Source organism: Acipenser ruthenus, chromosome 2 (assembly GCF_902713425.1).
Source record: "Acipenser ruthenus chromosome 2, fAciRut3.2 maternal haplotype, whole genome shotgun sequence".
Lineage (NCBI taxonomy): Eukaryota > Metazoa > Chordata > Actinopteri > Acipenseriformes > Acipenseridae > Acipenser > Acipenser ruthenus.
In genome coordinates this window covers 102,820,887-102,836,403 of record NC_081190.1, presented here as the reverse complement: position 1 = coordinate 102,836,403, position 15,517 = coordinate 102,820,887, and the positions used below count along the sequence as shown (strand labels likewise).

At 38.7% G+C, this 15,517-nt stretch overlaps 1 protein-coding gene across 8 annotated transcripts in view; it reads left to right on the top strand.

Moving 5' to 3' along the window:
- LOC117408295 (calnexin-like) overlaps positions 1-10,596 on the top strand; it is a 44,833-nt gene extending 34,237 nt beyond the window's left edge. For 6 of the 8 annotated variants that reach the window (XM_059004929.1, XM_059004935.1, XM_034910063.2 and 3 more), the window contains 8 exons: positions 3,245-3,434; positions 3,802-3,915; positions 4,057-4,213; positions 4,574-4,789; positions 5,766-5,882; positions 6,474-6,630; positions 7,926-8,059; positions 9,606-10,595. In XM_059004929.1, coding sequence (XP_058860912.1) covers positions 3,245-3,434; positions 3,802-3,915; positions 4,057-4,213; positions 4,574-4,789; positions 5,766-5,882; positions 6,474-6,630; positions 7,926-8,059; positions 9,606-9,680 — 1,160 coding nt within the window. In that variant the 3' untranslated portion in view covers positions 9,681-10,595. Of the gene's footprint in view, positions 1-3,244; positions 3,435-3,801; positions 3,916-4,056; positions 4,214-4,573; positions 4,790-5,765; positions 5,883-6,050; positions 6,097-6,473; positions 6,631-7,925; positions 8,060-9,605 lie in introns of those variants that run through there. The other 2 variants (XM_059004913.1, XM_059004950.1) reach the window with 2 other exon arrangements.
- The last annotated feature ends 4,921 nt before the right edge of the window (positions 10,597-15,517 follow it).

Genomic DNA, 15,517 nt, shown 5'->3' with positions numbered 1-15,517 from the left:
CTTAATAGCAGCTGCCTTTTTTTCTCTCAAAATTAGATGGAATGCATTTTAGTGTTGAAGTAAAAACAGTTAAACGTTATATACAGAATACAGAAGTTTGAGCTGAAAGCAGCCACAGAGGGCGGACCACGATTAATGTTCGCTTTCAGGTATGAAATCTAACCATTACCGAATGGGTATTCACCTCCTAAAGACCCGAATCCTGAAAATTGTATACCAAACCTGGTCCTTTGAGCCTGTGACACTGTCCCGAGGGACCTCACCCGGGGGATCAAAAGGACTGCGCTCACAGATCTGTGATCATTTTTCATTTCAAGACTGACCTAATGGAGAGCCTTGTTCAGATAAGTACAATTGTTGCTTACATCTGTATGTATTTAACATTTTATAGTTTTTCTATTTCGCATCATAAGTCGGCTGACTTTGTGCTCTCCCCCCCAAGTTGCATAGCTCCGGCTGGAGCTTATTATTTTGTCTCATTTTTGTGGCTTTGCCAATACTAGCTTCGGCTTTTTGTTGGTTGTATTACAACCACAGTGTCTTGATGCTGCTTTGGTGAACAGCTATTAAAACGTATCACCATTGCGAAAGCTGTTTGTTTATTCTAACAAGCAGGCTCCCTCGGTCTCGTGTTGGTACTGACTGAGTGGTTTTGCCAGTGGCTTTTACTGTGCATTGCCACCCGCAGTAACTGCGACCAGGTGGACCTGTACCGCTGGTCACCGACCCACTTCCACTCCCGACTCGGTACTGAACCGGGACCGAGGTTACTGCACTGGTACAGACCCAGTTCTAAAATCACTGAACCGACCAGGTACCGTCCCTGACCAGGTAAAGTCACCGATCCGGTTCAGAACCGTGCCAAAGCCACCAAACCGGCCAGGTTTTGAACCAGTACTGAACTGCGACCAGGTGGACCCGTACCTCTGGTACCAAGGTCACCGTTCCAGTACTGAACCGGGACCCTGTGCTAAAGCCACAGACCGACCCGGTGCTAAAGTCACCGATCCAGTTCAGAACGGTGCCAAAGCCACCGAACCGGCCAGGTTTTGAACCAGTACTGAACTGGGACCAGGTGGACCTCTGGTACCAAGGTCACCGTTCCAGTACTGAACCGGGATTCTGTGCTAAAGCCACAGAACCGACCCGGTGCTAAAGTCATCGAACCGGGACAGAGGTTACAGCACCGGTACCAGTACCATCCTGGTAATGGTCCGGTGCTAAAGTCACAGAACTGGTACCAACCCGGTACCGAACTGACCTGTTGCCGACCAGGTTCCGAACCAGTCCTGAGCCGGTTCTGAATCAGTACCGACCCGATGCCGAGGTTTTGCTGTGGGCGCACAAGAACCTCCTCTCAAGAGGAGTCCCCAGCAGCACTGTCCCCTCTGGTTCTCCATAATAAGAGATGGGAAACCGCTAGGAACCCGTGGCCGAGACATCTGTTTATGCCATTTCCACCACTCACCTTGCTCCCGCTGTGTCTGGAGAAAATCAGGCAGGACCAGGCCAAGGTACTTCTAGTAGCCCCATTTTGGCCCTGGAGGACCTGGTTTTCAACCTTGATGTAGCTCCTGAGCGGCCACTCGTGGAGACTGCCGACACACCACAACCTGCTCAGTCAGGCACGGTGGACCTTATGGCATCCCTACCCATCAAGCCTGTAGCTCTGGGTCTGGCCTTTGAAAGGCAGCATTTGAGCCGTCTGGGTCTGTCCAGCAGGGTTATTGACATCCTGCAGAATGCTAGGGCATCGTCCATGTGTTCCCAGTACGGGTACAAGTGTGGCGTCTTCCAGATGTGGTGTCTGTCTTGTGGGTTCAATACCACGACTTGTCCCATGGCAGTAATACTCAATTGAGAAAGCCTGCTTAATTTTTGCAGAAGCCAGGACAAAGGTTACACTCTGTACCAATCCTGCTTTTTTGCCGAAGACTATCTTGGCATTTCATGTCAACCAGTCTGTGGAATTGGAGGCTTTCCATCCACCTCCTTTCCAGTCTGACAGAGAGCTGCAGTGCCATACGCTCTGTCCTGTGCAGGCACTAGCGTATTACGTTGACAGGACAAAAAGTTGGAGGCAGTCTGAACAATTTTTTGTCTGCTGTGGGGCGAAGTCCTATGGTCAAGCCCTGTCTAAAAGAAACTGTCCTAATGGATAACAGATACACTCAGGACTGCCTATGAGCGAGCCAACTTGCCCCCTCCAGAGAAGCTCGCTGGCCATTCCACCAGGGGCATGGCAACTTTGTGGGCTTTATTCCAGGGTGGATCTGTCAAGGACATTTGCAATGCAGCAGTGTGGGCTACTTGTCATACCTTTACAAGGTTCTATAAACTGAATGTTGTGGATCCTCAAAACCCTGGCTTTGGAACCAGAGTGTCAACCCTTATATCACAAACATAGAAGGTGAAATTCTCCCTCAATTCTTTAGCCCTAGCTACTTGTTACTGGAGTCCTGAATGGTAACGCATAAGGCAGCCTTGTAGTATTCCGGTCGTGCAGCAGTCTTGCCCTTGTGGTAATGGTTATATTTTACACTTGAAAGGGAGCATTAGGTTATTATCATAACCCTGGTTCCCTGAAATTAGAAATTTAACCATTAACCTTCAAAGTCGGTGCATGATTGCTGCAGGCTTAAAGGAAAAATTACGCTGAGATCTATGAGGGCAGTCCTTTTCATCACTGAGGGGCAGGGTCACGACTGCGTCACAGGATCAAAGGAGCAACTTTGGTAAACAATTTTCAGGATTTGGGTCATTAGGCTGTAAATGCAGATTTGGTAATGGTTACATTTCTATTTCAGGGAAACAGGGTTATGATAATAACCTAACGTTCCTCTGAGCTGTGTTGTGAATTGCAGCAGTGGGTGTAAAATAATTGTGCATTCTCGTATTTATATTAAAAAAAAAAAAAGAAATAATAAGAAACCTTAAATAAGCTGTAAAATAGTGTTTTTGAAGACATTAACAAAGCATAGTTTTGCTGTTGTCATCTTTCCAGTGCTTCAAAAGAGTTTTTTTTTTTTTTAAAAACAGGTGAAATTTATCACAGAGCGATTTCAATGTCTGCCCCAACCATCTTTGTATTTTCTTTCCTGTTACAGTGATGCAAGTGCTAATGTGCTTTGCTGTTTGTAGGCGCACACTACCAATCAGAGTGCTGAACAGAAGTCTCAGATTCCAATGCAATGCTGAAAGAGAGCTTACAGCATTTTAAAATATAGCTGTGTATTTCTTTCAGTACTGAATCCAGATAACAGCTTTGAGATCTTCATTGATCAGACCAGTGTAAGTAAAGGAAACCTCCTGGAAGATTTCATCCCTCCTGTAAACCCAGCCAAAGAGGTCGATGATCCCAATGACAGCAAACCCGAGGATTGGGACGAGCATCCAAAGATCCCCAACCCAGAGGAAACCAAACCAGACGACTGGTGAGTGAAAACGGTTAACCATAGTTAAGCAGTAGAGTATATTTATTGTATAAAGTAAAACCTTTTCAGAAACTTAAGGGAAGTAGACAAATGTTTTGCTAATGCCTTCATTAGTGTCAGCCGGAACAATTGGCTACTTGAATAGTTTCTTAAATGATATACCTCAGTAATCATGATAAAAAATGTTAGTTATGGATGACTATGAATGTGATTGTTGTAACATTCCTTGCTGTGTGCTGCAGGTTTCGTATCACTTTAATTCTCTGGGCCTTAAGTGTTTGTGGAGAGGGTAAAGGGCAGGTCATGTTGGTCAGTTGAGGCTTTCTATTTATTTAGCCATGGGAAACCATGCATGTCACTGTTTCAGGGATGAAGATGCTCCAACAAAGATAGAAGATCCTAATGCAGTGAAACCTGAAGGCTGGCTCGATGATGAACCAGAGTATATGTCGGACCCTAATTCAGAGAAACCTGAAGACTGGTAATAAATAAATATATATATGTATGTGTGTGTTTCCCACTTAGATAACTTCCAGGTGGTACTCATGAGCATGCATAACTGTCTAACTGTTTGCCTTTTTGACACTTGCTGCTGCTGAATGAGTGCCTTGTGTTGTTGCAGGGATGAGGAGATGGATGGGGAATGGGAAGCCCCTCAGGTCCCCAACCCAGCCTGTGAGACGGCCCCAGGCTGTGGAACATGGAAGCTGCCCCTGATCGACAACCCCAACTACAAGGGCAAGTGGAAGCCTTCCATGATCGACAACCCCAACTATCAGGTTTGTTCTGAAAAGCATTAGTTTAGTTTTGTTTATTTGGCAGATGCCTTTATCCAAGGCGACTTACAGGTGTTACAGGGCAATACAAGTTTACAGTGCAAAAACAATATTTAAATACAGTGTAGTTTACAGTAAGTGCAAATATTGCTAGAAAAAAAGTAACAATTTAGGATTAAGGCAATTTGTATCTACAATGACATAATAATAGTGCAAGGATAGTGCATCATCTGAGCGTCCAGTAACATGGTGCGTAGGTCAGGCAAGTCCAGTGCACAGTAGGAGGGGTAGAGTAGCTGCAATTGTCTGTTTACATATATGTAAATGTAGAAAACAAAAATGTGTATATTTTATTATTTGTAGGGAATTTGGAGCCCAAGGAAAATCCCGAACCCAGATTATTTTGAAGACCAGCATCCATTCCTCATGACTCCCTTTAGTGCAGTGGGCTTAGAGCTGTGGTCCATGACTTCTGACATCTACTTTGACAACTTCATCATCTGCTCTGAGAAGGAAGTGGCTGACCGCTGGGCAGCTGACAGCTGGGGCTTGAAGAAGCTGGTGGCCAGCGCCAATGAGGTATTGGTACTAGCTGTATATAAAGAATACTGTATTTGATAGTAGGGATGTCACGGTATCAAATTTTGACAGTATGGTAACCATCAAAAAATATACCACGGTTATCGTCGTACTGCGGTATAATGTAATTCTTTTTTTAAATCTGTTTTTACATGGCTATTTAAAGAAATACACTCAAGTAATTTTTTAACAAGAAAAATAACTTTTAAAGTTTTAAAACAAATACAACACACTGGTACTACAGTTCTATCAGGCACTACCTAAATGGAAGTAGTGTTCACTCCAGCTCACACAGGCTCAGCAAAATAATGCTGGTTTTTTATTTCAAATTACTGTGGAGAAACACCAAAATATTAACATTTTCTGGGCTCAGTCTGGAACGATAGGGGGTAAGGATGTGACCACTGCAACTGAATACCCTCTTCGTCTTTATCAGTTTGGACGGCATCCTATTAGTTCAAAAGAAGCAAAGTGTTACCTAGCAATAGCCAATCGAGTGCGTTTTAAGACATGCCGTGCCCGCCCACTGATCTCTCAGCAGAGTGCAAAACTTAATAATGAAGTTATTATTTATTTATTTTTTTTACATGTTACTACATGTTAACAGCAATGAACACAAATAAGAAAAGTTAAGGTGGGTATGACACAGTTGCAAAGTTAAGCAGCATCTAGGGGACTTTTTTTTTAAGTGGGAATAAAATTATATTCATTTTTGAATACATAAAACCAAAATCCTTACAACACTATAGACTTGAGGAGACGGCAACATCTTTACAATACCATTTAAATAAATGGGTAATTGTATGTAAAAATAATGTGTAAAAAATAATGTAATTGTATGTAAAAGTAATGTGATATCTTGTAACAATTGTAAGTCGCCCTGGATAAGGGTGTCTGCTAAGAAATAAATAATAATAATAATAATATTTCCACTGCATTACATGTTCACTGTATTCGATGCGTTGCTGTTTTGCAGCCAAGTGTGCTGAGTCAGTTGAAAACAGCTGCAGAGGAGCGTCCTTGGTTGTGGATTGTTTACATCCTGACTGTCGGGTTACCACTGGGACTGGTTGTTTTTTTCTGTTTCCCCAAGGTAAGACTACGACTCTCATCTACCACTGATTTTATTTTTTTTATTGTTATTTTAAATATTTGCAGTGATTCTGAAAGGCACGCAGACTCTCACACCTTCCAATTCAATTTTATTTTTTATTATCTTTCCTCCTTCATAATTCATGTGGTCATTTGTTGTACTCATGAGCATGGATAGCAATGTGAGCTTACCACACTGTCCTACAAGCCTCTAGGTAAGAACGTATTGCACTGCAAATTCTTTTTACTAACTGGTTGAAAAATACAGTTCTAAGCAGGATTGCCATTCTGTATTACCAGGAATAAATGCAATCCTTGTGTGTGTGTGTGTGTATTTATTGATTTGAATGATTGATTGATTTATTCACAAACTTTAAAAATCTAAAAACCTTATAAATAACAATACTAAGTGATTTGCAAGAGAAAATAGCAAGCGTTCGGATAAGTTTAGCTGGGAATGGGAAGTGTAACACATTTTGTGGTGTGTTTTATGTCTTCTTCCATAACAAACATTTGGTAGTGCTTAATTTAGAAATACAAAAAAATGTAATAAATTAATTTTGATTCAACATCTTCAATTGCATGTCTGTAGAAGACAGATGAATTAGCCGCCACCTACAAGAAGACAGATGCCCGGCAGAAGGATGTGAAGGAGGCAGAGGAGAAGGAGGAAGAGGAGGAGCAGGAGCAGGAGGAGAAAATAAGACTGGAGAGAAGGGTCAAGGAGGAACTGGCAGCTTCAGCTAAAGGTCAGTCTCGGCATTTGAAACAATTAATATTTATATTGTTTTTTATTATTTTTGTAATTTTAATCTAGGAACAAAATACAACAGTCCAGGAAGAAAGAGAAAAAATAGCCACGCCCTATTGTCCTGGCTGGACAAGAAGATGACTAGTATTAGTTTTATGTGAGCAGCTGGCATTACAGCTGGAAAGCAGAGATGCCAACGGCTACGATTTGGCCATAGCAGCTACTATTTTGGAGGTTCTGCTACGGCGCTATGTCAAAGGGTATAATACTGCGATTTTTATAATATAAATAAATGATGGATACTCCCTGAATGTTTATGAAATATTATTTCAATACCATGTGTGTGTTTTCCTGTTATTTTTTTTAATTAATACTGTATTTCACTCACAGTTTATTGTGGTATTTTAACTGACATACTAAAAGCTCTGAGCCGGGTTGCTTAGTAACCAGTTTAGAGGTCTTTCAGAAACTGCTGCGCAAATGTCGCCTTGCTATCATTATCAATTGCACCTATACTTGGTTGCTTATCCGTTATTAAAATAGGAATCACAAATCAAACAAAAACTCCCATCCATCTAAAAGATCGAGGTTGGCTTGTCAGAAATATCAAGAGGAATTCATCACAGACTAGTCATTCATTAACAGAAGTCGAGTGTCTGAATCTCATGTCTACTGTGAATACTGCCGGACAGACTTCTCTGTGAAACATGATGGACGTCATGACTGTATCACACGCATAGGTACGAAGAAACACCAGTAATATGTAATATTAATAGTAATATTTTTTTTATTATTTATTTCTTAATGCAGTGTGTTTACAGTTACCAAAATTATAGATTGAACATTATAGGATTGGCTTGCCAGAGCCTAAGAACCTTTAATTTCTAGCTCGGCACATGCTACTGTTTTCTCCTTTTCATATGTTGGCATCTGTGCCGGAAAGTCATTGTAAGGGCTTTGGTGTGTTACGTGTGAGGGGAACATTACGTGCTATGGGAACTGCATTGCCATTATGCAATACAGATGCTTCTTCTCTAAGGTCTGAAAAGTAGCTCATCATGACCCCAATTCCCAATCAAGTGTAACCCTGGCTTAACAGAATTACTGTGTATCAGATCATTCAGTGTCTGCAAATGTGAAGCAGGGTAGTGCCTGTAATACTCTTTCATATATGAAGGTAGTTTGGCAAATGCCTTTTTTTAATCTGGCAAAATGAATGCTGTGCATGGGTACTGGATTAGAGAGTATTGTCAGTATTCAATCCTGAAAGAAGTTGTTAACTGATAATTGCAGAAGAGGAGGAGGAGGATGAAGATGAGGAAGAAGAGGAGGAGGATGAGGAGAGCGGGGCTGTGGGAGAAGGCAGCCATGAGGAAGAAGAGGACGAAGAAGGCAACAAAACCAACGAGTCTGTGTCCGAAGACGAGGTCAGTGTTTCTTTCATATACCGTATACCATGCCCAGCTCCTGTTTGCTTTCAGAGTGCAGTGCTGTGAGTTGCAGGGGAGATGGGATAGATATAGACAAGATGTACAGTATTCCCTTGCTAATACAGACACTGTTATGCCATACGTTCAGATATGCCGGACACAATTTGCTGCCACTCAGTAGCTGGGGTGGGTTTAAAGTATTCAGAACAAATTAATGATAGATACAAGTCAGGAAGGAGGGACATTGCCCAACTTCACTGGGAAAGGTGTTTGTTTGTTTGTTTGTTTGTTTTATCAGTGTTTATCAGTGTTTTATCAGTTTTTTTTATCGGTTAAATCTGAAAATTAGAAGCCCTAATTATTATTATTATTTTATTATTATTATTATTATTATTTATTTCTTAGTAGACGCCCTTATCCAGTCGTAAACAAAAATACATTTCAAGAATCACAGTACAAGTATTAATACAATTAAGAGCAAGATAAAATACAATCACTTTGGTTCTAGCAAGTACAAGTATATGACAAAATACGATTCAATAACGGAGCAGATAACAGTGTCAGTGATAGTTACATCAGGATATAATTAAATACAAAATACTACAGATTAAATGACACTTGACAGATTACAGTACTCTAAAGTACAGGGTTAAATGCAGTAAAATAGGGAGCCAATAAGAGCAAGTAAAGTGCATTTAAGGATAAGTGTCCAGATGGAAAAGAGGAGTTTCTACAGGTGCTGTCTGAAGAGGTGAGTCTTGAGGAGGCGCCGGAAGATGGTCAGATGGAGGCAGGGAAGTGTAGAGGAGGTAGAGCCAGAGGGGATGTAGTGGGTGTAGGGGTTGGAGCGGGATTGGTATTAAAGAGTTTGCGTATATCTGAGATTTTAGAAGAGAAGAAAGAGGCAAAGTCATCAGAGGAGATAGAGGGGGGAGGAGGAGGAGGGGGGGAGTTAAGGAGGGAGGAGAATGATTATGTATGTGGAGTGCCCTTTCTGCCTTCCCTGTGAACTGTATTATTGCTGGTGACGAAGGGTTAATTAATATTTTTTTAAAGGATGTTATCTATCAAATTTCATTTAATCGATCCAAACAAACTTAAAAGGAGATATCTCCTTTTAAGTTTGTTTGGATCGATTAAAGGAATATATATATATATATATATATATATATATATATATATATATATATATATATATATATATGTAAAGAAATTTGAAAATTAGTAGCTGAAATTGATTCTACCCAACATATCTTCCCCATCTTATTTTTTTATTTTTTATTTTTTTGATAACTGTGTCACTAGATGTTTCTTTCAGGGAGTTTCCTGAAGAGAAACCTGTTGTGGAGTAGAAAGGAGTAAAGAAATTGTTACCAGTTTGCAGCTCTGTAATGCAGAAAACATTTTCGCACATGCTAGGACTAACCTGTAAAATATGGCATTGCATAAAATAGGCAGAGGTTTAACACCCCCCCCCCCCCCCCCTTTATTACGCATTATGAATACAGTTTATCAACATCTTTCTTTATTTTTGTATTCTCAGATGAAAGATGCTGATGAAGGTACAGGAGATGGACCAAAACAACCAGTCCGTAAAAGACGAGTACGGAAGGAATAAACATCATCTTCCAGCAGCTATTGTTTGTTAATCAGTTTCTTTTAACAAGCAGTGCATGCACACACTGGCATGCCCAACAGCATGCAGGATGTCCAGCTGGAAGCAATGGTGACCAACTAGATTCTCTTCCCAAACCACTCATGTTACCTGTCAGCCCTACATCTGACCTCAGACCCCAGCCCCTAAACAGACTCCTTCAGTCTTCCCTTCCAAGAAACATTTCTCTCAAGACAATGCTGGAATGTTTATTACAATAAAAAATAACAAAAACATCCTAACATCCAGTAGCCAATAAGGTGTATTTTAAGGATTCATTATAACAATATTAACGTGATGTGCACAATTAAAATAGTGCCGTTTTATACAGAAATGTACATAAAAAAGGACATTATTTGCAGCTGTTAAGGCTGCGAGTTTGTTGAAAGTTAGCGGAACTAAATGTAAAGAAAGTAAATTTATTAGTGGTCCAGTATTTTTAGGTTTTAATTTATGTCTGTTGCATACAAGAGCAGAAATGCACTGAAAGTCTGTAATATACTGTTTTGATTCCACTAAGGGCTTTCTTTTGGTTGTTTTTATTTTTCCAAGAGGAATGATAAATATAGAATTTTGCATAGTAGTTACAGCTGGTTTGTTTTTGTGATCCAAAGTTGCAGCAGCAATCAGTTCTTTCTGTGTATTTGAATTAATTTATGAAATGGAAGAGTTCACAGATAGTGGTGTCATGTAAAATGTATCAGCCACTTGTACATCACTTGGAAGCAGAGCTACGTATTGCAGTTACAAAATAGTATATGTTTTTTTGGGGGTTTTTTTTTCCAGGTTTTAGTTTTTATGTTTATTGCCAGGTTGGCACAATATCTCTGTTTACAGATGTTTTCAAATTGTACATTGCTCTTGGAAATAAATATTTAATACAATGTTGTGTGTCAACTTGATTGTGTACTGCTGATTTTATTTGTGGGGTACCATACCTTACTATACCCATGAACAAGCTTATAGTTTGCATGAAACACAGTTCTAAATTTAAGCAGTTAAATGTATCAAGAACAACTGATTATAGAAATTGAGATTCTCTGATTTGCAATGGCCATTTCATTAATTAAACACATAACACCTTTTAGATTAAGTTGTATCAGATCACATTTTATAATGGGAATAACTTCCAAATTGTTAATAAATGCTGTATTCTAGCAGTAATCGGCCAGTATTCACAAGAGCTTAACATATGGATGACTATACAAATGAATGTGTATTTCTATATTCCCTAAATTTACAGAATCTTGCCTTGTCTTGCATCTACTTGAAGGGAATATTTATGTGTGATAGTTTAACAAAAAAAAAGTTTCCCTTACTCTGTATTACACTGCTTTTTTTAATACAGTCTAAACATTAAAACAATAATACATCACCATGCTCTTGCAAAGTAAACACATTTCACCCACAGAACCTTAGAGGACGGCGGGTCCAACACAAATAATCTCTGATGGATTAACCGGCACAGTTTTTAAATTACATTGAAATTACCTTACCTTTAGCAATTGTTGTTAAGGGATTCAAAACAACCAGAAATCAACGCAGAAGAAGCATGAATTTTATTCTCGTTCGATTCCTTTGATAACATTTTTTTTTTTTTTTTTTTTTTTTTACATAGCTTTAATGTTATGTTGCTTAAAATGGATACCAGTCTTGGAGTTGGAGGACACGACTGCAATTACAAAACGTTTTCATCTATATATATATATATATATATATATATATATATATATATATATATATATATATATATATTGTACCTATGCTTCTGTAAGTTGCCATTATACAATATTACAATTTTTATAGATTCGCCCAAATATGCCCAAAAACATATGCCCAACAGGAATAGCAATTTGAATACCTTGCGGCAACTGTAACATTGCTTTCTGACTGATACATGCCTGTACTCCCAACACTGGCAATGTCATGTCAGCCTTTCTCTTTCACAGTTTTGCCTGATCGTGTCTGTCCGTTTCTGACTAACACTCCACATGGTGAACATGGTAACTGGCTTCATATAGCCTCCTACAGACATTTCTCATTGATTTGGCTATACAGTAGTCTCTGCGTATAGGAACACCTCCTAAGAGAACACTTTGTCTAAGGGAACACCCTTGTGCTGAAACTGGTTTTTCCCCATTGTAAATGCTCCGGCTAAAGGAATAGGAACTTCGTTTAAAAGAACACCTTGGCACCAACAGTGATTCATTCACAACAGATACAGCACTGTTTTGTAAAAAAGCATTGTCTTCATGAGTGTCTTGAGTGACACTGATTGGTTTATTAAATCTTTCCAGAACCATCGTCATACTGAATTGTTTTGTATTTCCGATTTCCATGTGTGCACCTCATTGCTACAAAATGGCATGTAAACAAACGGCAAAAAGTGCCGCTGTTTCTTTTGGTACAAAGTTGGAAATGGTTCGAGCTCTTGAAAAAATCCTGAATCGGACACAAGTCGCCTAGAAATGTAGTGTTTCCCATTCTTGAGTTGCTTCACCATTCTGTTAAATAATGTGCATGTCTTGTATATTGCTGCTGCATTTTGTAACGTGTGTAGTAGGGGTGCTGTGTTAATTTAGTTTGACAGTTTAGTAACCTTAAGTAACGCCCATTATTTTTGCCTCTGCCATTGTGATAGCCTGAAACACACCTGCCAGATAATTTCATAGTACATAGCGATTTAAGTTTTTTGACCGTTAGTTTGTCTGTTAACTGCAATGCTGGTCCAGACTATTTGCTGGGGGCGGGGGCCCAGTCGGGGTACCCCCTTCTTCGAGAACATTTTGGACAATGATTAATCTGACCTAAATTATTAAAATTACATTTTGAATCAATAAAAGCAAGAAACAATAACATTGGTTAATTTAAAATGATATAATTTGCAACTTGAATTAACCTGTCAATGAAGTGTACATACAATCATATGTTGATAATGACAAACTTCAGTTTTTCACATCACCCAAACATCATCTTATATATGGGGGAGGGGGCATAACCATACACATTAATATATTAGATTTGTTTACTGGTCTGCTGTTTTTAGTGGTTATATTTCCTATACTAATACAGCAGTCTGTATCTCTTTGTGGATCTTACTGGTTTCCTAGACTTGTATCCAGGCCTATATGGTTGAACTCAGTACTTAAAGCTTTATAAACAGAGCCCTGATTTCAACTGTCCAGTTAATACCCATTTCAACATGCATTTTGCAACATTTGCTACATTTTTAAATAATACTAAGTAAAAAATAAAATAAAATACAGCACTAAAAAATAGATTCCCCTAATAAGTCTGCAGTATCCCTTTTAAATATATACTTGTTTTGAACAACACTTTCAAACATAAGAATCATATCAGGTGAATAGAAACTTCATGATGTACATACACGTGTGTGTGTGTATGTATTTATATATATATATATATATATATATAAATTGAACAATTTTGCCAATTTGATTACTAAAAAGATACAGATTTAAGTCCAATCAGGCAAAAATAATTCTGATTTCTTCTAAAAGGATACTACATCTTATTTGTAAAAGCTAATTGCTATTACCATAACTACCTTAAAATCGTACTGAACTGCATTGCACTATAGTGGTTCTATATATTTACACTATACATAATGAGCAGGGTGTCAGTCTTTGCAGTACAAATTAAACAACCATTTCTTCTTATTTTTCTTTCTTGATGCCCTTAGTGCGCCTGAAATTGTAAAAGATGTACAGCTTAGTAACATGCTTCAGACAGAAAAGTCTAACCAGTCTGCTTGCAGGTAAGCCATTAATAAAAAGGGAGAAACACACTGTTTATGACAGTGAATGAGATCACAGGGTGGTTATAGTTATTTCACCTGCTGCTGTGGCAAAAACATTCAATGGAACCTTGCAAGCAAACAGATCTGAGAACCGGGCAAAATGCATTGGGAACTCAGTAGTCAACGTAATCGAATTATTTATCTCAAAGGCGGCACAGGGCTTCCCTCAAGAAAAGCATTTTATTTTCTCACAGCAACAATGGTCAAATGACAAATACACCTGTTGTTAAAGAAGTGATAGTCAATCCATGGTCCTCTGTTGACTATCTTGTTGCTCTTTGCTTGTTTTTTATACTTGGGAACTGCAGATATTATTTCCTTTGTCACAATGTCTAATTATCCAGCTGCAATCAGGCCATGTGAGCTACAGCACAGAAAGTTAATAGAATCAGGAACAACAGTTTATATGTTTTGATCTGCAACGTCAAACTTGAAAAAAAGGTGAACATTTTCTCCCCAATGAAAGGGGTTGCTATGTTTTCTTGCGCAAATGACTGCATTAAAAAGGTACACCCAATTTTGTAAACCACAAATAGAAATTTATTTAAAAGAAAATATTCACACAAGGAGCAGAAATGGCTGATCCATGGCTGTTCTAAACACTAGGCAACAACGATCACCTTTTTTCAGCACAAAGCAAACTTCAGTGAAAGGCTGCCTTTGGATAACTAAAAATAACTAATTTCAGTGTCTCGTACTGTACGTGTCTCAAGTAAATGACATATCAGTTTATTAAATGTGCTTACTACAGTACTGTAGTCTGTTTTGAGTGAGATTATCTTTGCTACTTGCAGTCTTAAGATTTTAGTGGTTATCTTTTCTATAGAGGTTTGCAATGTTGAAAGAGTGCCAGCCACCAAAGAAACAGTTTAAGTAAAAACAATCCAAGGTTTGACTGCATTACAAAACATTTAATACAGCTTTTGAAGATCTCTGCAGCTGCTGTAATGATCAAAGCAGGCCCTCTGGTTAAAAGCTGAAACTGACCTTTAACCAGTTTAAATAAAAAAGTTGGTATCTGCATTCATGGTCTTTCCCACATTTTACACTTTTAATTGTATTATGTTAATTTATTTAGTTGTTGTCTATGCAAACTTTTCTAATTGACACTTAGTTTTTAATTTTAAAAAGTGGCCTTAGTTGTGTTTCTACATACAGTGCTACCCTGTTATAATGCAGTTGTCAGGGTCCAGAATTAGGAAACCGCATTCGCTGTATAACGAATATTTGCATTTTTGTTCCCGAAATGATTTACAATGCCCACAAGCCAAATTATTATTGTAGCATACAGTGGAAAATGAAGGCGACACACACAATTTGCAGGTACTTGAATCCACGGTTTATTGGGACAATTACGGTATTCCCGGCCCGTTAGCCAGGGCCACACCAAAAAACACAGCACATTTTTTTCCTAGAGCAGCCCTCTTTGGAGTCAATCATATCAAGAAAACCTTAGTTTTTCTTCGTCTCTTAGCCATCCACGCAATGCAGATTCTGCATCATTTATATCTTTTGAAACTGCTGCTTGAGTTTCACTTTTTCTTACTCTGTCCACTGCATCAAGTTTCATTTAACAGAGAAAGATTTTCGTTTTTTGCTGCCTGCCATGCTTTGTACTGTATATCTGGAACGTTCACCCAACGTTTGCAGGTCAAACTGCATTATGGGGGAAATGGGAGCCACGACCTTACCATGTTATAACCGATTCCGCACTATAACAGGTCGTGTTATATCGGGGTACCACTGTATATATAATTTGTCTGGAAAAAAATACAAAATCATCTTTCACATACAAGAGCTCAGCCTTTTTATTAGCTTTAAACAATGTATTATAACAACCGTTTCATCTGGATTCAATTACTGCATTAAAAAGTAAAAAGTCAATGCAAGAGAACCATACCTAAATCAAATGTTTTTTTTTCTCTTTATTACTGTTAGAAGAATCCTCATTACAGTAAGTTAAATGTTCATTCTTGATGAT